The sequence below is a fragment of the Dicentrarchus labrax genome, unplaced genomic scaffold (assembly GCF_905237075.1).
Source record: "Dicentrarchus labrax unplaced genomic scaffold, dlabrax2021, whole genome shotgun sequence".
Lineage (NCBI taxonomy): Eukaryota > Metazoa > Chordata > Actinopteri > Moronidae > Dicentrarchus > Dicentrarchus labrax.
In genome coordinates this window covers 5,953,304-5,980,283 of record NW_026136710.1, presented here as the reverse complement: position 1 = coordinate 5,980,283, position 26,980 = coordinate 5,953,304, and the positions used below count along the sequence as shown (strand labels likewise).

The 26,980-nt window shown below is 39.7% G+C and overlaps 2 protein-coding genes across 4 annotated transcripts in view; both read left to right on the top strand.

Moving 5' to 3' along the window:
* si:dkeyp-72a4.1 (uncharacterized protein LOC100148058 homolog) overlaps positions 1 to 22,198 on the top strand; it is a 53,235-nt gene extending 31,037 nt beyond the window's left edge. Inside the window, exon 4 of the mRNA XM_051411748.1 lies at positions 22,084 to 22,198. Within this exon, the coding sequence (XP_051267708.1) occupies positions 22,084 to 22,094 (11 nt within the window). The 3' untranslated portion in view covers positions 22,095 to 22,198. The remainder of the gene's footprint in view (positions 1 to 22,083) is intronic.
* The window catches only part of dab2ipb (DAB2 interacting protein b), a 111,231-nt gene continuing 88,724 nt past the window's right edge, over positions 4,474 to 26,980 (top strand). For 2 of the 3 annotated variants that reach the window (XM_051411713.1, XM_051411712.1), the window contains exon 1: positions 25,396 to 26,051. In XM_051411713.1, the coding sequence (XP_051267673.1) occupies positions 25,928 to 26,051 (124 nt within the window). In that variant the 5' untranslated portion in view covers positions 25,396 to 25,927. Of the gene's footprint in view, positions 4,969 to 25,395; positions 26,052 to 26,980 lie in introns of those variants that run through there. The other variant, XM_051411714.1, reaches the window with a different exon arrangement.

Sequence of the window (26,980 nt, the reverse complement as noted above, 5' to 3'; positions counted from 1 at the left end):
GTTTTGATCTTGCCTTTATTAGATAGTTGACAGTAAAGAGTGGCGCAAAACAGGAATGGCTTGAATGATATGTGTCCTAGTGAAACCAGGGCGTTGGCAGTTCAGTATGCATGTTAGACGCTGGGCCCCAGAACGCCCCGGTTTTAGCCTTTTTATAAGTTGAATTCCCTTTGGAATCCCTCCACAAAAAGCACTTGCTGGCATGGTAGGCATGGCAGCAGCCTGACCCCACGTGCCGCACACAAGTGCCTTTGTCTCCAAAATGGCAGTTGTTGGCATTCCTGACTGTCCCATGTCCAACTCTTCCTGCTACCGAAATACACATTCCCTTATTTCTCTGCTTTTACTGGCAAGAGGAGACAAGAGACGAATCCTAAGCAGATTTGATATAGTTTGACTGTTTAATGTGTAAATCTTCTCTGACTCAGCTTTTTTGAGTCACACAGTGTCATATTGTTATGCGTTAGGTTGTGTCACAGCACAAACAGTTTGAATTTATTTTTTAGCACCCAAACACTCAATAGAGTATGGAATGACACCATTATTTCTGGAGGCAGATCATTAGGATACCTCAGATACACATTAGACAGTTTCCTGTGTTTGTCAATGATGGCTCTGTCACACTGGCATTTCCCATTGTTTGCTTTCTGCTTGCGGCTGGTATACAGCTCTCCTGTACGTCTCGTCTGTTTCTTAATTTTTGCCGTCATTCTGTCAACTTTGTTTCAGCAGTAACACAACTGCTGTTTTTTCAAGGGAGATGGATTTGAAAAACTCGACCCTTATTGTGGATTTTACTCTCAAGAACTTGGCTTTAACATGCTCATACACACATATCTGTGCATAGACTAAACAAACACGAGGTAAAACATGGTCTTCATTCTGCATGTTCTTAATGTTTCACACGTTCTTGGACATAAACACACACAAATTGACTCGGGGAAAATAAACAGAGTGACGGGGTGAGGGATTAGCAAGACAAACGGAGGCAGATAAAAGGAGAGGCGTGTCAGAGTTGTCTATAGGAGTGGACCTCACTGCTTCACTTTTGGTCCCTGTGTAACTTTATAGCCCACATACCAAAGAACTCACTCACTGTGTCAGCACAGTCTTTGGGTTTCTGTTTTTCCCATTTTTATTCTTACCCCCCTCTGTTTCAGTGTTTTTCCTGGTAATTGTTTGTTGAAGGTGGAATTAAACTTAGCCAAACTTTGGCCAAAACAAGCATTGTAGTCTCACTGGTTTAACCTCAGTCAGCTCTAAAACCACCAGGCCACCACATGCTAATGTAAAGTATGTGGTACTACTAATTACAGTGTGAGTAATGAGTAATATCTAACGGTAAGGACTTTAGCATTGTCGGGAGCCAAGCCGGCAAGTACGGTAAGCGTAATGAAATCAGCAGCATGTGATGCTGCTCTAGGAATATATTAAACATTAAGCCGGGCAACAACAAGGTGATACCCCGTACCTCAAAAGTGAAGCTCAAGTTGCAATATACATGCAGCCACAGATATATATACGTATATTTATAGGTTATAAAAAAAAATAAAATGTGTGAACATAAAGAAAATAAATAAGACCTGGGTATTTGTTTTAGGTTAAGTCTCACAGTTCTTAACTTGAGCTCAGCTGGTGGGCTGGAATGAGGATAGGTACGTATGTATGTGTGTGTGTGTGTGTGTGTGTGTGTGCGTGTGTCCCCCTCAAGCTGTAAGGTGTACAGTTCAAGCCTACCGCACTTGAAGTACAAGTATTGATTCACAGCCTTCTTTCTGCAGGCAACAGGCTCTGGATCCTGTGGGTTGGGGCTCACCATCCACCACTGGAAAGGGTCTCCATTTGAAACTCTGAAATCTCTGTTGAAGTCTCTGAATTGTCCTCTAAAGGTCCTCTGAAATCTCTGGCCTGCTAAAGGGATGCTTGGCCTATTAATAATAATTAATAAGGTCAAAGTAGATTTACATTTATGCTCATTCTAAGAAGGCTATGGGCATTAATGGGCATAGAATGACTGCAATCAAACTTATATTCTTCTGAAAACTCTGCTGTACACCATATGCAGTGCAAATCTGTTTACCATTATGCAAAACTAATGAGTTTGCTATGAGAAATAAGAAACACTAAAAGGATGTAAAGCAACACAAGTATAGAAATATGTATCTTTCTGTACTTAGCATGTAAAGCACTGCACTTTCCAGCAAAAAAAAACATTGGAAAAAAGCCTCACTAATTGCCATAAACTGTTTTGGAAATTTGGCAGTGTTTGGATGTGATCAAGCCAGTCTTTAAAAAAAAAAAAAGGAGTAATCACATGCCAGAATGTGTCAAATAACTCCCATCATCAAGCTTTGGTGCACAACAAACAAAGACAACCTCACAAAACGATGTTTAACTGAAGAGTTTTATAGTTGCGCTGGATGCCTCAGAAGCAAGAAACATATGCAAGTAATAGATCAACATATTTCTCCAATCCTCAATGATGTCACAGACGGCCTCTGCATCAAAACAATTTGTATCATTTCACATTCACTGGATATGTGTGGGAACAGGTCTGTTTCCATTTTGGTTTTAGAAGCCAGGACTCAGTAAATGTTAAGTGGAACAAACGTGGAGCTGTCTGTCATCAGTTTATTCTAACCTGTCGGCTTTCTTAATGCCCCGCAGCTATTATTATAATTAGCCTAATTGTAGATGTAAGGGAAGTTAAATAAAGGAAACATCCTGTCACCACAATATCTGTCAGCGGGAATCTGTTTACCTTAAACACAAACTTGCTCATTTAAGAGCTAAATGAGCTATTTAAGGCTAAGTAAATGTAAATACACCAAGAACACTTTAACAGTAAAAATAGTAGCAACAGTAGAACCACAGCCATGGTCTGAAAACAGGTTTGCTTTTCCAGATTTTATCTTTGTGTGCCTTTGCCTTCAGGTTTGATAAATGTGACAGCATTGATTTTAATGCTACACCTAACATTTTAGCTATTTTCTACCTTTTCAGCCACATGTCAGTGGATCTGTTTTTGTTCCGGATTGAAATAAATTGTTAATTACCGTGATATTTGGTGCACCATTAACGATGAGTTGTAATAACACTGGTGATCCTTTCACTTTTCATCTAGCACTATCCAATTTGTTTGGTTCTTTTCAATTTCAGTACTCCCAAAATCTGCAGAAGTAATGACATTCCCATCAGCCGCAGCTGTACTTTGTGTTTAGTGCTAGCTAGCATGCTAGCATGCTAAACTCAGATGGTTACATGGTGAGCATGTTTACCTTCTGACATTAGCATTTCACGGGAAGCACTGCTGTGGCTAAGTACAGACTTACAGAGTCATTAGCATGGCTATAGCCTCTTAGTCTTGTTATAATACCATCTTAAATTGAATTACACATTACAGCAGAAGTAAAGAAATGGTGGAGATAAATAACAGCAGACTTTAATTGAATAAAATCTAACATAATGCAGTTTACTAAAAGGAAAGATTATCATGTGATATTTTTCTTACTGCACAGCCCCAGAGCTTTAGCGTCAGAGGGACTAGATGTGGTGAGAAGACGAGAGAAGGAAAGAGAAAAGTTGAAGTAGCCAGGAGTAAACTGGTGTGAATAGCAGGAGGAGGGGGAGATATGCTGTCACTTCTGCGGACAAATGCCTCACTTGACAAATGTCTGGCCAAGGACAGCAGCCGAAACATGAGAGTACTGTTCTTTGGCAGGAAGGAGGGAGGGACGTGGGAAGAGACAAGGAAACATCACATTACCTTTGTAGTTTTGGCATAGTTATGTGTGGCAACTTGAGTCTGAAAATATGCAAACTTGCCCAGATCGATTTTGCAAATTAGCTAGTTTATCTCTGAGAGAGAAGAGGAAACAAGTAGACTAATTTGTTCTTTGCAAGTGTTACTATTTATAGACATACTGTATATCAGCTACTTTCAGTCATTAGCAGACATACACAGTAATTTGTGTCTTAAATACCATATGTTGTAACACTTTGAATTGCCTTTGTTCCTGGAACAACCTACATATATAACATTTCCTTGGCTTGCCATTGTAATAAACACAGTCTGGTACACTGTGTGTTTTCTAACATCTTTTATTGAATGTTTAATATTCAAATTTTATCAAAATGGCGTTGTGTACAAAGACAGGTAGCTCCCCAAGATAAAAAAAAAAGCAACGCTCATCCACAGTGCTGTACAATGTAGGCTTAGAACACAGCAGACTTCAACTAATGCTTTAAAGCTGGAGTGTGGTGGTGAGGCCCGGCCTGGCCCCGCGGTTTTGGTCAACCTCAACAAGGCCTCCGATTGGTTGGATATGAGGTAGGAATTCAGCTCTCTGAGGTCTAAGCCCCGCCCTCTCTCCTCCTCCCGGCCCCGGCACTGAGGCACGACGGCTTCCCCTGCGCACTAGCTTGTAGCACACACACACACACACACACACACACACACACACACACACACACACACACACACACACACAGCCTCCCTCTCTCATTCGCTTTCTCATATGAAAGGGGCTGTAGAGCAGGGAGTTACAGACATTTGAAGACACGGAGCAAGGAAGTGAGAGAAAGCAACAAAAGACAAAGAGAGTACTCTCCTGCCCTCTGTTTGTGTGTGGGTGAGCTTTTTTTTTCTCTCTCAATGTGAGCCTGAGAAGGGGGAGGACCTGAACCCTGCTAAGAGTCAATATCCCTGCAGGAGTCCACAGGACCACTCACACCCACACACACACACACACTCTCTCACACACACACACACACACACGCATACTTGCTCAGTCCACTGCAGCTACTGCAGCCTGAATGAGTGCAGAAGGAGTAACAGAGCAAGGAAGCAGGGGTGCGAGAGAGGGGGGGAGAAATCTCTGGAGTTACTACTTGTTGCTCTTGGTTTTCTGTGTGGATTGAGGATGATATTCCTTCTGCTTTCCCTGCGGCAGTGGGACCTTCTCTGAGGTGAGCACTGGCATTCCAGTCTTTTTATTTTTTTCCTTCCCTCTTTTCACCGGCCAATAATTCTGTTGGGGTCTGATTTACAAATTGTGTGAGCTTTTCTGCTGGATTGCTCTCTTGGTGGAATGGCGGAGGGGGGTTGAAAGAGAGGAGGAGGTGTGGAGGGAAGCTTTTTTTTTTTCACGTGCCAGGGAACCAACACTATCACACTGATCTGTCAGAGAAAGAAGCAAAGTAGGGGCTGTAAGAAGCAAAACTCTATATATTTTTTGGGGTGGAAGGAAACGAATGAGGAGGAAAAAAAGGGCTGCTGAAGAAATGTCAGGCTTACACACAAAGAGCTGTAACATGTGATTCAGAGCTCTGCTTCTGCAAGTGGGACAGCAGAAGATGAGAAAAAGTCCAGCTCTCAGTTTCTCCACACTCCTTTCTGATTTATACCTCCCTTCTTTTGGTGTTTGTTGTACGCAGCTTGGGGCTGCCTTGCTGACAGGACCATGCAACGTAAAATGTGACATTTATTCATAACCTATTTGGTCTGTGTGCTGGAGGAGTTGTCCCATTCCTTCACACCGTGGCAAAGGCACAAGGTAGTGTTTAACTACTTTAGGAGTGTGTAGCCTTCATTTATCAGCTCCTGCATGATTACAGTTTCTTCTGCGACTCCTCTACCACAGATCGTAGCTCACTTGAGTGTGCAGCCTCATCATCATTCCTCCACCAACATGTGTTTACATGCTGCAGTCTATCACCCACACACAGCAGTACTAAGTGTCAACGATTTAGAAAGTTGCTCTTTTGGAGTCGGACGTCAATAATTGCAGTGACATTAAACATTTATGTTAATAAAACATTTTATGACATTTTTGGTATAATTCATCTGTTGTTGTAATCTTGTGCAGGAAAACCTCTTTAAAATATTTCAGAGTCCATTCAAAGAGTTTCTATATATTTAGAGTTTTTTCTTTTCTTTTTTTTTCTTCCAGTAGTAGTGCAGTGTGTCCGGGCGTGGGGCGGGCATTGTTGTCCTATTATTAGAGCAAGCTGGGCTGGCCAGCAGCTGTGGGGAAGGAAGTAGGCTCAGAGCAGCCGGAGAAGAGGGATTACTGGGAACACTGAGCGGGAATTATGGACTGACTGGAATGGCATTCCTAAGGTGGCAGTGTCACTGGAGAGGAAGATGAGTTAGCCAGAGCACCAGACAAGGATCAGTGTGGATCATAAGAAAACACAGAGAGGCTGGAGGTCACCAGTGATCTTTACTAATACACTCTGCTGTAATTGCAGATTACAGCTGTTGTACAGCTGGATAACTTGGTTGTTGATTTATTGACAAGGATTCATTGAGCACTAAAAGTAATTTTTTTTAATTCATTCCATTAATCTGTTGTAGTGGTCGACTGATAGCGGTTTATCAATGGTCGATGGCGATATTAAGAGAGCAGGGCAGCCCATGACTGATATATAATGCCAGTATGATAATAAATCATTATTTTAGCCAGTAACATGTTGTTGTAGAAGGAATTTGTATTAATGAAATAGAGAAATTCATTGGGGTATACAGTTTATTTCAGAGTGTTGCTGGTATTTTAAGGGAGGGCAGGGTACAGTATGCCTAAAGCGATGTCATTCAAATAGATTATTCTATGCATTTAGAGAAGATTATGGAGAGTTAGTACAGGGCTTGAAACTAACTTTTTCACCCCCGCCAACATCATTCCACACATGTGCATGTGTCTGCAGACATATTTTGCTTATCGGCCCCGTTATCTGCCAGATAATCAGCCAGATTACTCTGCCTATCACTACTCTGTTTGTTGTTTTGATTAATCAGTTCATCTTTCAATCTATAAAATATCTGAAATAGTGAAACATGCCTGTCAGAACTTCTCAAAACCTAATGTGACGTCTTCAAGTTGCTTGTTTTTGTTGAATGAACGTAACAAAACTGTTAATGTTCAGTTTACGTTCATATAAAGCAGCAAATCCTCACATTTGAGGAAGCTTAAAGCATGTTTAACATTTTACTTGATAAATCATTTGTGAACAAGCAATTATCCAAATAGTTAATACATTTTCTGTTGATCAACTAATTAGCTAATTGCTTTGGCACTCTTTTAAAATAAACACCTCATTAGAATGCCTATATTGTATAACAGACCACAATGTGAGCGTAATGAATGGCAATTTTAATTTGAGTAAAGAGGGATAAATGAAATGCAACCCAGTATTATCTGTCATTGAGTCTTCTCACTCATTCTTTGTTACATCTTTATCTCTGATGGCCCAGACAGTGGAAGCTGACCAAGTGTTCTTAGGCGGTGAAAGTGGAAGGAGTTCTTTACAGATAGTGATTACTTGGTGATTGACCGCTGTGATAAACTGCTGTCACACTGGCTAAAGAGATAATAGCATCCCAGTATTACTCATATATCTCTGCTATCTCTGCCCCTCCCCTTGTAAATCTCTGCTGTGTATTCCAGTGAAATACGGTCTCCCAATGCTGTAAGATAAATACGCCTTTGTTATCTGGAACTTTTGACTCTTTTTCTTTACATTTCTGATTTCACGTGACTAATTTTTGCTTGCATGACAACTGCTGAGTTTTCTGCATGTTCAAAGTTGTCCATACCTCCGTACCTGTAGTGTCGAATGCAGGTTGCGATGCGTTCAATGAAGAGTGACCTGTTATGTGAAAAACAGCCTACAGACCTATTGTGAAATTGTGAACAAAATGGAACAGCACAATTGAGAAAAGATTTAAGATTAACTTCTCTTGTCTTGAACGTACTTGCTTCAATATTTTGTAATGATTGTGAAATCAAAAGTCACATTCCAGCTGCAAGGTTACCCTTTTTCTACCTTTTCAAGACTTAAAACTATTCTGTAGTATTTTTAAGTGTGTTACACCCATTAAAAAGGCAGTCAAAAGAAAAGCACATTCTGATTTTCCAACTAACTAATCCCCTCAGTAGTGATATTTAATATTGCACCATACTGTTGTCTATACGTGTATGTGTGCCCGTGGGGTAACATAGTTCTCTGTGTTGTAGTATCAGTATTTTAGTTTGCATACTGTCCATAGTGTCTCCTCCTCACAAACACCTTACTGTGGCTTACAGACTTTTAGTAGCACAGGACCTGCCCTCATTTCCCCCACTGCCTTTTGAGCTTTCCTTTCCCCCTCCCACCCCAGCTCTCTGAAGAGCAGCTATGTAATTAGTTAGAGGCATAAATCAAAGACAACAGAAGGGGGTTTTGATACGTGTTTGACAGCAATATATGGGGGCGGTTTCACTGTGTATGTGGATTGTGAGTTTGGGGAGTAGAAGGGGGTAGAGGGTGTTTGTTGGCACACCGTCCAATTACGTACATGTGTTTTACAGGGTACATTCTGTGCATCTTTAGACACACATGCTCTGTGTGTGATCAAGAGATAGATGATCTGTTTATTGTGTGTCTCAATTTCTTTTAGAGTGCAGGCTCGGGCATGCGGCTGCAGCTGAAGCTTTTGTGCTAGCGCTGGCACTTGCTGCTCATTAAGGCCAAAATCAACTAGCCGTTTGATTGTTTTCTGTCCTGTCGACCACTAATGACGACTGTGGAAATTTATTCATTGTGTCTTTGTTAACGCAATGAAGTGGTTAACATGAATGTAGGGCCACAAAAATCGAGACATTTTGTGGATCAAAATTCTTTGTTTAGCTTCCCCAAAACACTCCTTAACCAACAAACTACTCCCACTGCTCACTACTGAGGGAACATTAGGTACACTCACACATACATGTACAATTAACATGCAGGTCTTACTTAAAATTCTACAATATGTATACAATATGTACATTCTTTATTTTGTTTAATGACACATTTGAGTAGGTAAGTTGTCCTTTTTTGCAAAGGAGTGGAGGGTGGGATCATCTTCATGCGTAGGGCTGCGCAGTGAGGGATTTTCCCTTGCGGTGATTTAAGATGAATCAGCACACGGTATGCAGTATTATCGCCATTTGTTTTTGAAAATTACTTTGTAAGGGGTATGTTTCATCTCAGTTCGTGCTAAAACTAATCCCCTTTACTCTTCCTCCGTCTGCCTCTCTGTCTGTGATCCTGTTAACCTGCAACTTATAGCTGAAAAAAGTTGCTGGATAGTTAAAGGTCCAGTGTGTAACATCTAGGAGGAACTATTGGCAGAAATAAACCTGAATAAAGGAATCATTATGTTTGTACCTCAGAATGAGCCATTTATATCTTTAGACGCTGCGGGCTGCCTTCCGTGGAGTCCGCCATGTTGAACTGCCATGTTTCTGCACACATTAGCTCTCTGCACACTGTGTGAGTGTGTATTTATATGCAGGTGTGTACAGTGGAGGCGTCAAAGTGTATGCTGTGGCAAACTCCTCTTAACAAGATAATGACATAATAATATATGGATATATTGTCTCCCATTAATAATCCAGCTGGAGTCCATATGTAGTTGTTAATAATTGAATTCTGCGGCCCCTCTCAGCAGATGTGGCCCCGAACAACGGTTTTAACCCTGACTGAGTGTTTCGACATTTTCCCGACACCCTCCACTGACGCTGCCAGATAAACGGATGTATGGGCTCACTCTGTGTCTGGTTGTATTCATGTAGGCTTATAGAATTTGATTAGGCACATTGCAGTGTCAGCATGTTTGCTGTATGCCACCATGCTGGATGCAGATGTAGTTACAGTATGCTTTTGTGTTCTCAGTACATTTGTTGTGTTATTGAAGTCTCACTCGGAAAGTCAGTAAAATATCTATTGTCCGTCTACAAGTTTTTGGAGTTTGTTGCTGACGTTTAATGATCTGGTTGTAATGTTAATGTTGGCAGCTATTTAAGATTTAGTCTTAGTCTTTAGAAGATAATGCGTATTAGTTTTAGTCACATTTAAGTAAGTTTAATCCTTCATAGTCCAGCTTCAGGCGACAACAACTCAAAACGTTGTAGTCCAATTTTAGTGATTACACTTAATTTTAGTAAACTTTTTAGTCCCAGACTATATCATTGACAAAAACAAAGCATACATTTTTACGTTTATAGATGTATTCTCAGCTCATCATCTCATCTTAGTCATGCAAAAAAGGTCGTTGACAAAAACGTTTTGTCCTAGTTTTTGTTATCAAAATCAACCGTGTTCGATCGCGCATCGAGGAATCTTTGTTTCATCCAAATTAGTTTTATTTTAATGTAACACTTGAAGCTGTGAATCAGAAATTGCTCTAATATCCCAGTGCAATTACCATGGCAGCTTTCATTAACGTCCCAGGAGTTGTTCCATTATTCACTGTCTATTCAGCGGCTCTGACATTTTTTTTTCTCTGGATGCCATCATCACTACTGTCTGTCTCTGCGGTTTAGTTTAAACACAGTCTTATTCAAATTCATATATTAAACCTGAGCTGTACCACACCACAGAAACTATGTCAGAAGGTGAATTTAAAATGTTAAACTAACTAAACTAATGAGGGTATGGTAATGTGGTCAAATTTAAATGAAATTACTTGTACATGAATTGCTGAGGCAACGAGTAATGTCCACTTTCACCTTGTGTGAGCTTCCTAATTATAGCTGTGCCAGTATTATTGAAAAGATCATTCTGGGATGTAAATGTCTGACAAAGAGTTCTGTGAGATTGTGCGCATTCATTTGCATATGTGAAGTTAGTGTTTGTGTTGTGTATATGTAAAGGTGTCACATTTTGTGCGCGCCATCTTGTCGTGACAAAGCCTTGTTGTGTTGATTCACAAGGAGCTGGACCACCCATTGAGTTTTCAATGAGCCAAGAGATAACAGAGCAAGTATTTCAGGTCTCTTGCCTGCAGGTCTCCAGCACTGGTTCACTGTCTAGCTTAATGGTTTAGTAACTATGTTCCGTAAGTTAGACACTTAGAAGTTTTTAGGGTAAGATTTATTTCAGGCGTTTGTGTGTGTATGTTTGCCCTCACGCCTCTTCCTGTTTTCTTGACCCCAAAGTAATGCAGAGTGGCACAAGGGCAGCAAGTGTTTGTGTTTATATGGCCCTTTTTTTCTGAATGACTCACAGCACACACATAAGCAAACAAATATACACAAAATACTTGGTGTCATGACATGTCATGCCGTAAACAAACACATACTGTATATATGTATGTGTATATATTTATTAAGGCTGATCTCTACACTCTACAACCTTTTAAAGTATAATTCCGGTTCAGTAGAACTTGGCCAGCATTTCCATCAGTTATGATAACTTTGTTAACAATCAAGTTATTTTCCAGTCTGGGAAAAAAAATTCTGACAAACATGGACCAGACCGTTGTAAACAAGCCATGGATTATATAAACCACTTTATTTGGTGGTGAAATAGTGAGTGCATTTGAAATGTCAGTAATAATCTCTCATTTTACAAGAAAACAAAGTTGAATCAGGAAGTATGTAAACTATCACACATCTGTTCACAGTTATAATTTTACAATTTGCCTTTGTTTCCTTTTGCAAATAAGTTTGACTGACCTTTTAGAGACCTTTTTCGCTTCCCTAAATCTCAGTAGTTAATTTGAGTTGACTGGAAATAAGACCAAAGTTGTAATAAACCTCAGTTAGTCTTTAATCGTAAACTTGCACTATTCTGCAAAAAAAAGTCTCACTGTGATGCAAATGATGAGTCTCTGCTGTTAGGTTTCTTGCTCTTTTATATTTTTCTCCTCCTTCTTTTCAAATGAGCCTTGACATTGATTCACAGATGAACAGGCTTTCATCAGAGTTCCAGACAGACTGGTAACCAATCAAATCTGTACAGACAAAAGCCCATCGTTGAACCAGGACCCTGGCTGTCAAAACAAACTGAAACTGGAGTGCAGAAAAGAGCACATACTGTTTGCATGCTCTAGTACGACTGCATGCTCTGAGAATATACAGTGTGACCCCTGAAAAACCCAATATATTCACACGTTCCTTTATAAAAACTGGCCTGACAAAGTTGTTTGACTGAAGTGCTATAGTTCTATTGCTGCCTAAGTGCACCTTTGACTGTTTTCTAATTTATGAGGCATCACAGATGAAAAAGTTCCTTGAAGTTGAGATTAAAGCCTTGCTAACTTGTCTCATGTCACTGAGCTTTCAGAGACGCCACAGAAACAGCTATCAAACTTATAAATATTCATCCAAGGCTGGTGGGGCAGTGAGGGTTCATCTGAAAGGAGGATCTGAGGCCTGCAGTGGTTCCACAGAGCAATGAAGCAATAAATTATTAAAGAAAACAAAAAAGTGTTGCATCCCCAATATATATTTTACACACAGACTTATATAAAGTTGAGAAGACGGGGACTAACTCAGGGAAAAACTCCCTCCGGACACCTTTCTCATCACTCACACGCACACATGCAAAGTGCCCCCGTTCAATGACATTTAAGCATGGTTTTGTCATTCTTTTGACTATATTTATCCTGTTCTCATATGGCAATGCATCACAAGGCTTTCATTGTTTCTATGGTAACCAGTAAGGGGTTCAGTAGATGTTCCACAGAGTCGATATTCAAATCAACAAAAAGACACATGCTGCTTCATGAGAGACTAATTAATAGGCAGACTGAATACATAATGGACAGTTTAAAGGTCCAGTGTGTAACATTTAGGAGGATCTATTGGCAGAAATGAAATATAATATTAGTAGGTATGTTGTCATTAGTGTATAATCACAAGTCCAGATAACAAGGTTTATTTTCTTTTATTTACACACAAAAGTGGGTGTCCTGCGGAGGGTTGTTTAAGATACATTCATGACACTTTCTGAACACACCTTTCTTGATGGATTATTGTACTTGCAAAGTTCTGTTTATGAATTCTCTTTCTCAGTTTATCTTACAGTGTTCTCTCAGTGTATCTCTCTCTCACACACACACACACACACACACACACACACACACACACACACACACACACACACACACACACACACACACACACACACACACCGTGGGAGAGAGAGAAATTACATTGATGATGTAAGAAGGTGACCTAAAGTGCTGAGACAAAACAGAAAACAGGAAAGAGGGCAAAATGAACTCCACTCCCAAAGGTTTCCCCTCCAACGTACCTCACTTCCTGTCACATAGCTTCCAAACTCCTACTTGACCCTTCACATACACACACACACACACACACACACACACAGATCGTGGATAAAATGATAAACAGAAACCCAACAATTCCAATCAGGAGCAACAACAAGTTGTGTTTAAGTTTGTAGGCAAAATATAGTTTAAATAGAGATTAGCTGAGGTTATAATAACCTGATTTTAAGTGCAACATTGAGCTACAGTTGAGTTGCCTGTCAGTGTCTTTGTAGAACCAACTGGTGGAGACTGCACTGTCCCAGATAGTTGTACTCCTCCTGTGTCCTGCCCTCGATCTCTCTGAATAGCCACACACATACAGCAACACTGCAGACAGACGTTGTACCTTTTGTCATTGGGGCTGTACCACTTTGAAAGGGTACAGTCCCTAAATGAAGTGTATGTAGTTAAAATGCAGAACTCCAAATCTGCCTTTTTCCTCCCTCCACCAACTACCGTTTTCATCTGAGGAAGGACACAGACACACAAACACACCCACAATGTGTCTGTGCAAGTGTGTTGGAGAGAGAGACAGCGAGATTGCTGTTTATAGCTCGAATGTGGATTCCCACGCTAGATAAAGTGTTGCTGATCAGAGGGATGACTGCACTGACAGGCCAGGAGCAAATAGAATTCACTTTAAGTGCCTGTTTTGATGTTTACTCTTGCTTTATGTCTGAGTGTGTCTCTTTGTTCATGTGTCTGTGTGTGTAGACTTGTTAGCGGATTTCCATTGGCTGTGTAACCTGAGGTGTGCCATGCATGAAAGCTCACCTCGATCTGCTGTTAAAGCTTTAAGGCTTTAACACACTGAAATAAGCACCTCTTTGTCAGTTCACTTGTTCTTCTTAGAAGTTTACTGTTCACTACTACTGTATCTGACAGGTATAATGGAGTATTTTTGACTGATACAAAACGAGAACTTTGAAACAGAGTGAGACCAACTTTTATGGTGGAAGGAATTAATTAAGTCTTGGTAGCCAAGAGTGCTTAACTAAATCAGCACTTCATGCTTCTACTTGACAATAAATCCTTCCTGCAGTTCAGGGAATATAGTCCATTCTACATTCTACATACTGCTTACATTCATTTTGATTTTCTCCATACATTACATCAGATGGGACCACAAAACAGAAGTGTTGCAAAACAGGAGTGAAATATCAGCAGTTTTTTTTATTGATGACACAGCTGCAAAAAGTGTTAAGATGCATTCATGGTTAATAATAATAAGTATGGCAAATTAGAGTTTATTATCGGTTTAAACAAATTACAAGACTAAGAGTCTACAGCCATGCTAGTAGTGCTTAGAGCTAAATGCTAAACTCAACATGCTAACATTCTCAAACTGAAAATGCTAGCATGCTGATATTGAAGATATAATATATTATAACATTTGGATTTCAGGATCTTAAGTTATCAGAGAAACAAGCTGAGCTAATGTTAGCAGCAGCACGGCTGGCAGACCCTCCGGGACGTCCTTTGTCTGGTGAACAGTGTTGGAGAAACACCGGTTTTAATCAGCGGGTTTGTTTGTTTTGGGGAGGAGGATTTCTCTACGGATAGTTCAGCTCCCGCTATAAACCAACGATGAACACTGAATGAATCCTAACTGGGACAAGCTGAGTGCAATGACAACAATGGTGGCGAAGACAACAACCCCCATGATCCCACGCTACTTCACTATGTTGTCTTGTTGTTGTTGTTTTTGACGTGAGTGACCCCCTAACGACCCCCTAGCGACACTTTAGCATTCAAACATGCTAACATGTGCTAATATTCTTTCTGTTTTTGTATACACAAAGAAACAATAGACAGTAATTTCAGTGTTTTGTGGACCATAAAAATGAAAGAAAGTGGTCTGGCACTGGCAGTGTATTTGGGTATAGGGCCTTTATATCTGGGTGTTGTATTATTGTCTTTAAAGGTTTGCTTTACACACATTACCAAAAAATAAATAGAGCAATACCATTAAAAAGAAAATGTGCTGGCTTCTCCCTTGTGGTTTCTGGCCATTAAGATTAGATTAGACAATTTGGTGTCTGTCTCTGAAATTTCACCAATACAATAGAAGTGAATGGAATTTAGTTGGCGGTACAGCATTAAAAAAAAAATTAACATTTAGGAAACTTAGCAGCAACATATCTTTCCACAGACAATGCTATTGTTACTCCAAAATCCAGATCCACTGAACCCAATGTCTGCAGTTTTCATTGGAACTACTTTCTACTGATGAAATATCCCCTATGAAATCTGTCAATGTGTCAGCAGCATGAGTGTATGTTTGCCTTTGTTTTAAGAGGACCCCCTCTAGATCCAGACTCTGTGTGTTTGTTCATTTATGCATTCATGCATAGTAATTTCTGCAGCACATTGACTCACTTTAGCCGCTACAGTTAGAGAGATGGAAGCTTGTCCTTGTATGCCAGACTGTGTACACGCAGGTGAAAGCTCAGTTAACCGTCAGCACATTTGCACATATTAAAGGTCAGTTGTTGATGGATAGAGAAGTTTTACAGTAGCATTATTTGCAAGCCTCAGTATTGCCTGTATTGCTGCCAAATCCCTTGTCACCCCTCCTTATCCTCACTCGGTGGGCCACTTAAATTTCACATGGCCATTTAACAAATCATGCCTATTGTTCATATGACAATGGAGTCTCTGTGGCTGAATGGGAAGTAGCGACCCTTACGTGGGCTATGACTGAATTCCATAAATTCCAACATAAAGAACACAAAGTATATTCTAAATATAACAATATTTAGAATAATATATACAAAGTAAGATCTCATATTATGAGATATATAGGTATTTAAGTAATCCACGTCAGTACATCAGCACAGGACATTTGTTTGGGCCCACATTTGCTTTGTTACGGTAGAGTTTGGCATAGTGTATAAGTGTGAAAGTGGGAGTGAGCAATTCAAGGAAACAACGAGAAATGGTGATTCTTCTTTACATGTACAAAGAGAGAGGGATGCTATAAAGAGCAGCAATAAAAAGCTTAGGATTGAACTAAGAGGAGGATAATTGAGGCACTACAGTCCTACTTCTGTAATGACATGTTTCGTTACCTATAAAACCGGCTTCCTGGCTCTCTCTGTCCTCTAATTTTTTTCCCTGCCTCTTTACAGCCTGTCCTGTCAGAGCAAAGACCATTACATATGTTTTATCATTAAGAATTTGGATTAATTATTGGTTCAATATTTCAGCACATTGTATAAACTAATAATTTGCTTGCAGTCAACTACCATGAAGCAGGATTGGATGTCAAAATGAATGAATATTAACAAAACAAGTTTTTAGTATATCATATTCAAAAGACATTTCTGTACTGTACTGTTTAGGGCTGTACAATATGGTAAAAACATCATATTGCAATTGTTTTGACAGATTTTGCAACTGCAGTATGATTCATGATGATGTGGGTATATGTATGTTTTATTATATCTGGAGAACAAATTTTGTAGACCAGGGCATCTCTTCAGAACTACACTACTTCATTATAATGCTGCTTTGTCACACATTTTACTTTTATCAAAAAATTGCAGTTTCTGCAATTTGCATATTGCACTTGGCTATATTGTGATTCATTGTGCAGCCCTAGCACTGTTCAAAATACCAGATGAGTTTAGTTTTGTTTTGAAGCCAAAAACCAACCTGTTCAGGGGATTTGGCGTATTGGAAAGTTTCTGAAAAGCCTTCTAACACAGTACAGTACTCGTATCTACTTTTATTCTTTAATCTCTCGCCCATAGCGTTTTGTTTGACCTGGGATTTAAAGGGGAGTTGCCATGTAAATTGAATAAGAACGGGATTACTAAAAGGAGATGGACAGTGAAAACCTGTGGAGAGCTTACACTGTATGTGTGTGTTTGTGTATGCGTGGTGAACATGTGCATAGATTTGTGCCCCCCAGTGGGATCAATGAAGTCTCAATCTATCTGTCTCACGTATAGCTGAATGTGCTGCAGTGAGTTGTATGTGTTGGTGCGCAAATACTGTAGAATGTGGCTAGCCATGCAGTCTGTGATCCTTTATCCTGTGTGTTGTTTTGCTGCTCCCAGCCGGACGCTTATTTGTTTGATCTACAGTGAATTGATTGGAACAGATTTGCCTGTGTAAGCTTTCGCTTAAATGTCAACAACAGAATGTGGGCTATTCACTCTGTAATCCTGACATTGTCTCTTTGATGCACATGGCCTCACTGTGCGTGTGTGTGTGTGTGTGTGTGTGTGTGTGTGTGTGTGTGTGTGAGAGAAACAGAGTATAAAAGTAATAGGTAGAATTAAAATAATAAGTAAATCAAAAGGGAATTAAATGCCAACTCAAGAGAGGAAGTTACCCTAGACTGTGGGGAACTGTGATGTGTATTTTTCACATTTTTCTTACACAAAATGATTGATTACTTATTATACTTATTATATAGTTTTACATGTACCTTATCATTGTTATATCTATGTTTCTGTGTACTTTTTACTACTCAATTACTGTATGCCAAATGTATTTTGCATATGAAGTATAATTAAATTGAACTTTGATGGAATAGGGAGAGAGAACAACAGGAGGAGACTTTGAGGAGTTTGGGTCTTAAAGAAGCCATATCTTGCTTAATGCATTTATACAGTTAAGTTACATGATTCTACACACGTGCACACAAACTAGCTACAAGCATTGGTCAACAACTTAAGACTAGGTGTTATTTGTATTGTTCAGTGCTATGTGATATGGGCTCATGAACAGAAATAGTGTTGGCGGACCTCAGTCTCGTAGGATTCTCTCTCTGGTGTGTTTTGGAGTTCTGTGGGGGCCTATAAGATCTGAAGCCCACCAGTGGGGGAGGAAGATAAGACAAGCCACAGGAGGGACTACTAGCTAAGCTTAAATCTACACAGCCAGACTGCCAATAAGCGCGTTATGAAATAACACTACAGCACCGTGCTTTTTGTATCCCTCACCTGAAGCAGTGTTGGGTGTGCAGTGAGAAGGCATATGATAACACATCTGGATCTAATGAATATCTATTGAATTTGTTTGCTGTTAAGGACTTTATTCTCATCTTTTTTGCCGCTCACATTACATTACATGTGAAACTGTGACTACAAAGAATAATAATAAGCTTTTTTTTATAGATGGGAGTGATAGAGAAAGGTATAGAGAAGCCTGGATGTAATCCACTACAATAGCAGACAGCGACCGTGTATTTGCCAGGTCACCTGCAGAAATGGATGACAGCCTGAATGCTAGCTGTTAGCTTTTAATGTCCCTTTCTCTGAATGCCTTTTTTTCTGGCTGCTCATCCGTTGTTGAAGCGAACTGTCTGATCTGGCATTCAGAACTGTGAACATTTCGTAATGAAAAGAATGCTTTTATACTTTTATCACAGAATGGAAATCCCCTTGTTGCATTTACAGTATCAGGTGACTATCTCATGAACTGCAGGGCTGGATGGCAGAGCCTGATTCCATGGTTCTTGACGTGTTATTAACATATAAAGTTTCAAGAAGGCAGTTTTTTAATATAGTAATATATAGTTTATGTATGCTTTATCTATATAAAGCATTTTATTATTATGCTTAGCTTGTGACAACCAGTGGACATTATATGTGTGTGTGTGTGCATGTATAGAATCTGTGTATGAGTTCAGGTTGCGTGTGACTGAGCATGATGGTCCATGAATGTGTATGACTTTGTGTACTTTTCATGGCACATTTGAAATTAAATTTGAAAACAACATTGCCTGAGGTTTGTCTGCGCCCAGCTCATCTCAAGTGTTTGCTTCATTAGCGAGACCTCTCTCATCTCTTCCTCCCTCTCTCTCACTCCTTATTTTGGCTCTTTATTCCTTTTAATCATTGCGACAAAGAGTTCACCCCTCTCCTCCTCCTCCTCCATCTTGCGTATCTGTTTGTCTCTGGCCAGCAGTGTCACACAGACTCCTCTGTTCTTCTGTTCTCTAGTCTTGTATAATGAGTTCTGCTTGGGACGGGACATTCTGCAATTTGGCCTTTACTCTGGGGCCAAGAGGGAGTGGGAGGTATGAATAAGAGGTGGAAGAAAAGACAGCATGGATGGATGGCACCAGGCTGTCACTATAGCAGCAGTGGTATTAGTTAGTATGGTCAAACCTATTTTAAAATTAACTTTCTGGACTTTCTTAAAAAGTAACCCACAGCACACATACAGGCACTGATAGTCAAACATTTTTTAATCTTCCATCTTACTACAAATTAAAATGTCAGCTGTCCATCACCTCACTGCCATCTGTTTATCTCCAGGTTGGATGTGGTTGGCACAGTTTCACAGTATACATAGAAGTCATTTTGTAGTTTTACAATTCATGTGAAAATGTAACTTTCAGGTACGACATTGATTAAAATCCTATTGCAGATGCTGGACGATTCTCACTAGTTCAAGGGACAGAAATGGGGTTTTCATGATGAAGTAAGCCATCTTGGTCTCCCTTTTATAAGTCAGACACTAGAGTAGACCCTGTGACATAATGAGGACATTTTATATTGTGGCGAGCAATAACATGCTAACCATGTGTTTGTTAAAGGTTTAATCTCACAGCAGTATTTTCATCTTAAAGTCAGCATTTTCTTCTATAAACACTTAAGTAAATAAGTGCATTTCTGTATGCCGTGTCTGTGTATTCGTTAAAAGTCACTTCAGCCAGCCAGAGATTTGAGATGGACTTTGATCTTCTTGATCTTCATCCCTTTAATCCACTCAAACACTCCACTTTCTTTGTGATGAGAACATTCGCTGGAGAACAGACGCTCTCCCCTTAGAGAGGGGTCGTTGATTTCTCCGTCCATCTGTTTGTCCTTTCTCCGCCAAATTTTTGCGGATTAATTCAGATTAGGAATTGATTGGACGGTATTATTAAGATGTTGGAGTGCAGTTAGCCAGCATGTTATTTCAAAGTGGACCACAATAATACATCTGCTGTAAAACCATGTGATTAACTCTCTCTATTGTTTTCTGACCTTTTTTTACTGTGTTGCTGTATAACCCAAGCCAACCACAACAAGAAAACTGCACTGGAGTTAATATTCTAGTGCAGTCCGGTTTTACTCATTTTGATTTTATAAGGTACCTAAGTTTTTGTTGCAATGTGGTGCAACACGTTTCAGTAAATACTGGTCCTCTCCTGACGATCCACAGTCATTCTCAGGGTGCATTTTATGTGTCCGCATCTGTTAAAGCCATCTAGCAATAGCAATTTATCGGCAGTTTGAAGGGTCATAACTGAGTGCTGTTACCATCAGTTGTACATTACCGTGATCTCCACAAGGGGTCAGTATTGATACAGCTTTGATCTGCCATTTGGCTCCACAGGATATATTACAGACATAGCGTTCCACATGATCACAATCGCATTGTGTTGTAAGATAATGACTAAGGTAAACAGTTGTAAGAGTTGAGTAGTCAATTAAACAACCAACAGAAAAAATGATATTGTTCCAAATATTTCCATAATTGGTAAATAGTTATTGCAAATGCTAAAATTGAAAACATTAAATATCTATGGATTTTACACAGTTTATTGTAAAAAGTAATTTTATGACTTGGCCCTGGACAATGGACATTATCTGAAATATACAGACTAATTATTATTTGAGATAATGAAAATAATTGTTTGTTGCAGCCCTTTCACTGTACCATCATGTACACTCAGTCGCCAGTGTATTAGGTACACCTAGCTAAAACTAATGCACTCTAATACAATAGTCCTGCAATAAATCCTACCTTTATGAAGGTTATAGTGTTCACTTTTTGTTGACACTGTCTGAGCTGTTGATCCAACTGTATGGTCATAATTATTTATACATTTGTTGTATTTCTTTATTTTGTTCACTGTTCTTTAGGGACAGTGCATAATTAAAAGTAATGGCATCCAGAGTTAGCTGGCAACTATTTGAATCTGATGTCCCTGTTTTAGAGGCTGCAGTTTGTGGTGCTGTTGGATTGTATTGCAATATACTGCTGACAGGTGTTGTTTTGTCCACCCCATTTATATCAGAGAGGGTGAGCTAAATAACAGAAACACCTGTCTGTATAACTGAATACAGTTAAACAGCACCACCACTTCAGAACTAGGACTCGAGGCAGAGAGAGAAAGATAAAGACCGCACACTCTGTTCTCTGTCTGGCATCTTTAAGAGTTTACTGCTGTTTACACCAAAGTAGTGGTGACTTTATTACATATAGTAAAGTCAAGTTGTCTTTTAGAGGGTAAGCTATTATCTGCCCAAGGAGATTCAAGCAGCAGTAGCTATCAATTCTGTCTTATCCACTGCTCGTAATCCATACTAATATGTTTTGTCATTTCCAGATGAACAAGTTTTGCCTGGACACTCAATCCTTGAATCTTTATGGTTTCTTATCACATACTGGTTTGCTCTTGTTATTTCAAAGCAATCTAATCCCTGTGACTCCCTCCGAGGTGTTTTGCTCTAATGGCCGGCTATATTTCAGTTGTAAAAGCCAGTATGTGCCACTTTCTGTGTCAGGCCCACTATCCATGTGGAGACAATAGAGTGAGCCGTGCTAAGAATCGATACATCTCTCTTTGTCTTTTTGTTCGCTCTGAAAGTGGAATTAGTTCCATTTCCTCCACAGCTGGATACTTCACCGGTTGTTCTAAGCTATGTTTTAGAGGTTAAAAAGGTTAGGTAAGTTTCTTGTATACATGTGTTAAAGGAATAGATAGGTGAGTTAAAGTATGATAACCCTCAGAACTTATGCACTGCAGATGAAAAGTGGAAGTGTTAAGTGTTTTTAATCTTGCAGTGTTGAGTTAGGTTTACTATGCATTGCTAAAAGCTGCACACGTTGAACTCTTTCATGCTACTGAGAAGTGAATAAAATAATAATAATAAAAAATAGAAGTTTTTTTCAGTTCCAGCTGTTCTAACTTGTACTTGTTTGTTTTTTCTTTCTTGTTTGCTGCCATGCGGATTCAACTCTTCCTTCCATTGGTCTCTTCATCAGGTAAGAAAGACATTAACCTTTACTTTAACCTGAAATGACATAGACATATTCTTTCCTCCAACTGCGTGTTAGTAACATAGAATGGCCACATCTGGTGCAATTAACCTTAACATTAGGTCTTTGTTGTTGAGTCCTCTGTCTTTTGCGCATACAGAGGAACAGGAAGTAGGCTATATATAAGTTCACTGGCAAACAGCACACTAGATGTTTGTCTCCGACTTGATGATTCTGTACTCAGCACACTTAATGGCCTGTGCTTATCACAACAATAAAGTAAATGCATCTTGATATACTTTGTATTCAAGTCATTAGTGTGTCTGTGTCTGCCTGCACGACTTTGTTGTTTCCAAATTTTTTCCACTCTGCTCTTGTAAATTAACAATTCAGTATGCTTAGTGACTGGAAAGTGGGCTATTAAATACCTAGTGAAAATGCCTGGTTTTGAAGTAATGCCCTCAAAGTGTGTAAAGAAACTTGCAAATCAGTATTATTTTTATGGCAACCCATTCAAGTAGAAAGTGCATTCAAGTAAAAACACACAGCACCATGTTAGACATAAAGAATATTCAATATTTTTGTCATTGTCAACAAAACGACTAAAACCAACGACGCATTAGTCTCAAGTCCCAAACCCACTGGTTTCTACTAAAGATGTTAAATTTTAAAAACAGGTTAAAGACTTTTTAAAAAGATTAAATTATTTTGGTAAATACCTGGGCACCTGGGGTATTTTTTAGAAAACATCTTCAAATAAAAGTAGATACATTTGCTAGGGACTGTTTGCAGCTGCATTAGAATTAATGGCAGCAGGACAGTGTTGGTCATATTGACTACAAATAAACTACAATGCCCCTGTTTATAGTTATAAACTGTTAGAACTGTTGCTTATGTGTTTTTAATAGTTTCTGGACAACAACAGAGATACAGAGGAATAATATATAGCAGGCTTTGGCAGCACGGCAAAGATGAAAATATACTAATTGTTGGTTTGGTCTAGTCAGACTTGACTATAAGTTATAGAATATTACAAGACTTCTCCTTTAACCAGTTGAATCTGATGTATATGGATAATAGCAAAAAGGCTAACAAGCTTTAGTATATATAATATTCAACATTACAGACCAGTTTGTAATGATACTTGGGTCCTGTCCCATAATGCAATAGTTCACACCTGGCATTCACAATGAAACAAAAGCCAGTGGTTTACTTTCTCTTGACCTTTTATTAGCCCTTTCATTGCTCACTGGTGTCTTTGTCGTCGGACCAGAGGAGGCCAGCAGCAGCACACGAACTCTGCGTGACCCTGATTCTCTGGTCTGCCTGTCTATAGGCTCCTGTCTAACAAGAACTCACTGTAGGTAGCTATTCCCACAGTGACTATTATGCAGGCAAGACAAATCACTCTGCTTTGTAATTTAAAAAAGCAGTCTGGCCTCCCACGTGTCTCTTTTGTGTGCATGAATTGGAATTACTGTTAGCCATATGAGTTCAGTTAAAACCCTAATTTGTTTGTATTTATGTGACATTACAGACTAGGTCTTAAAAACCTATCACTGGTATCTCTGTGAGAGTGAGAGAACAGTGTCTTCGGGGTGTTTCATGAGCCCCGCAGCAGCAGTGTGGAAGTTGAAGGCCTTTACGCTCCCTCTGCTACCCGGCACGTGGCTCTGGCTTGATCTCGAGTGATATATATACCTACTAATGTTCCTACTAAATGCTCTCTGTGGGACCGGGGGAACAGTCAGGTCTATGTTAGAGACATACAGACACACGCTACTGCATTCTGTGGTTGTGAGTTTATGGGCTGAGGTAATGACAAAAAACCCCACACAGCATGTAGTGTTATGGTCCCCAATGCGCTCACTAGCAACAAGCGGCATCACAGTGAACAATTGAGCAGCCATAGAGGGAAGGAAAGGTAATGCGGAAGGGAGAGTATGAGAGAGCAGGAGAGGAAGACAAATAAATTATCTTGGCACCCAGATAGATGTCAGTTAGAAAGAGGTTGACATATGCGGGGGGGGTTTTCTCAGGCTGTTGTACATCACTGTGCATATTTGTGACTGTTTCATGGGATTTTGTTTGCATATCAGCATTTTCATTCGGGGATGTCTTTGTGTACATAGTAGTTTTATTAATGTACTTCACAAAAGTCACTTGTCATTCACAGCACGGTCGGTTCGGTGAATTTTGCCTCAAATTTTTTCTTCTGTTGATAGATTTTAAGTTTCTGTGTGTACTGCTCTTTTGTATCAGAGTTCAGCCATTGCCATCAGATGCTAACTTTACAGTTCTTCTATGTTTCCCAAAAAAGTTACAATGTGGTTACCAGTGGAAATTCACTCACTAATTAGGTTATTTATTAAGTGTAAACCTTCATATTATATATATATATATATTTATACATTAAAGTCTTCGTCAGTCGACGGAGTTATGATTTAGTCATTTTATTATCCTTTTATTTTAATTCAGTAAGGCTATAAGGTTTTTAAGTTTAAACATATCATGTAATTAATCACTCCTAACAAACACTGTTCTTGGGGACTGGGACAGTAAGGTTCTGGCTCTGAAGGGTCCCTGGTAGGACTTGAATGTTGTTGCCTTGGTTTCAAACCAAGACTTGAGACGTGGATTGGAATCAGAAGGAATCACTTGACTGTCCCTCGCATTCGCCCCGTTTGCTTTAGAGTAGTTTGTTTACTTCGTAAGCAGGGCAAATATAGAAAGTATGTGCGGCTGGCAGACTGTTGACTCAGATGTTACAGATATATATAGTATAGAAATTCACATTATGTCATGAAAAAAACTTGTGTCCTCATGAAACATGCAGTTTTCATATTAAAATAACACATACATGCATCCTTGCAATTGAGCATGTGTTTGATTGTGGACTATGGTCCATCTGCCTGACCCTCTCCTTCAGAGCACACTCTGATTGGCTGTGTGACACTCTTAACAGCCTATTTACATCTGCTTCTGATAGGCTGTCACTCCCTGCCATGCCTATCTTGCCTAGGGAGGCAAATTAAAGTGGTTCAATTGTAAAACCAGGAATGTGACTCAGACTGACTGGATCAGGACTCACTAAGAGTGGGAGTTGGTCATTTATTTTTTAAAAGTTAGACTTGTTTACTGCACCAGATGTTCTCTTATCTGTGAGTTTGTAGAGGATAGTTTGGATGATGGAGGAAATTAAAACATCTGTAATCTGATGGCTGCCATGTTAACTCCATTCCACCATCAGACCTTATCTATGCATGTTTTCTATGCAGCCTAAACTTTTCTCCTGTTGTTCTCCACCACAAAGCATACTCTCAGTCTTTTACAAACACTCGCACAGAGTTGAAGATAGGGGTTTTGGATGTATAGAACTGTGTTACAAGAGACTCCTTTACTGCTTTATGAAACAGAGGGACTGGCTTTCTGACTGTCTATAAAATTCCTTTAGTGCACTCTGGCACTGGGAACAGGAACAGCTTTCCTGTCATTCAGGATACACACACACACAGTATTCCGGACATCATGCCTCTGGGATCTGGCTGTGGGAAACTTGGAGGGGGAGTGTTCAAAGGTGGAGCAGAAGTCTGAGCTTGTGGGACAGGATTGAACAGAAGTGGATGTTTGATGGTTTCACTATGGATTGGATTTGATCACGACAAAATCCACGAGGACTTCAGTAGATGTGAGTGACTGCAAGAGGGCTCTTAAGTGAAGGTTGCGATAAACAGTCGCACTCCATGAGAACTTTGCCAGGAGTTTATCTGCACTGATACCAGATTCAAGAGGACTTGTTTTCAGTGCTGCTGAGATATCTCGTTGTTGGTGGGCCTCAGAGTGGAAACCAGCACCATGGCTGGGGTCACTAGGAAGGGATCTGGAAGACCCTCATACTACTACAGATTCCTTGGCAAGTCCCGACTGCAGCGTCAGCGAAGCCGGTCTCGCAGCCGCACCAGGCCATCTGCCAGCAGGGGTAACAAATACTACTAATACTGCTAAAAAAAGCTCACCATGCAGCAGTTTTGGCCTTGTATACACCACAGGACTCAAGCGAAGTCTTGTAAATTTGTTTCTAGAATATAGTGTAGCTGTAGCTGATAAAATTCTACTCGCTAACAAAAACCAAAAATTGTTTTGACATAGTCTGTGTTTCTGATTTTCAGCAGGCCGTGCACAAGATAAGATGTGATAAGACATTGAGAAACATTCATAGACACAGCAGCCCAGAGGATTATATTACAAAAAATGATAGAAATACAGTATAATAAAATGGTGGTGGATTTTAAAAGTATTTAAAAGTTTTTCTCTTCGCACATGTGATTCTTTTACAGCAATATGAGAGTAGCAGTTCCCCTTTTTCAAATGTTTTTTCTTTTTTATTCATATGGGAACTACTTTTATAGTCACATTATTTTTAGAACCCAAGGCAACACTTTTCGCTCACAAGTGTGTACTGTGTGCTCATGAGAGTGAGAGAGAGAGTGTCAGTTTGGCGTCACCATTCACAAGGTGATGCTACTCTCAAATTGCACCTCCAACGCTTGACAGCTCACAGCTCGGCGTCAACTTGCAGAGTTCAACCTTGTCCGGGCGGTCCGCCTTCGAATATCTTTGTTCTTAGCAACCAAGAAACACTTTGGGGCCAGCTGGTTAGTTTGCACTGCATAACTACTTCTCTTTCTGTTATCCCATGTCCTCAAGCACTCTGTTTCTTCACTTTGCTACTTTTCTGCCTCTCAGTAGTCCTGTACTTACTGCTGGAGGCAGTGTTTGAACTGCAAGGTTATAGTGATAAGTCTGCCCCTAAGGCTTAGCTCAAGTTACTTGAATTGAGAGAAAAGAAGTATCTGTGAAAATCTTCAGCCTATTGATTTTATTCCAAGTGAACTGCTGAAGCTTGCC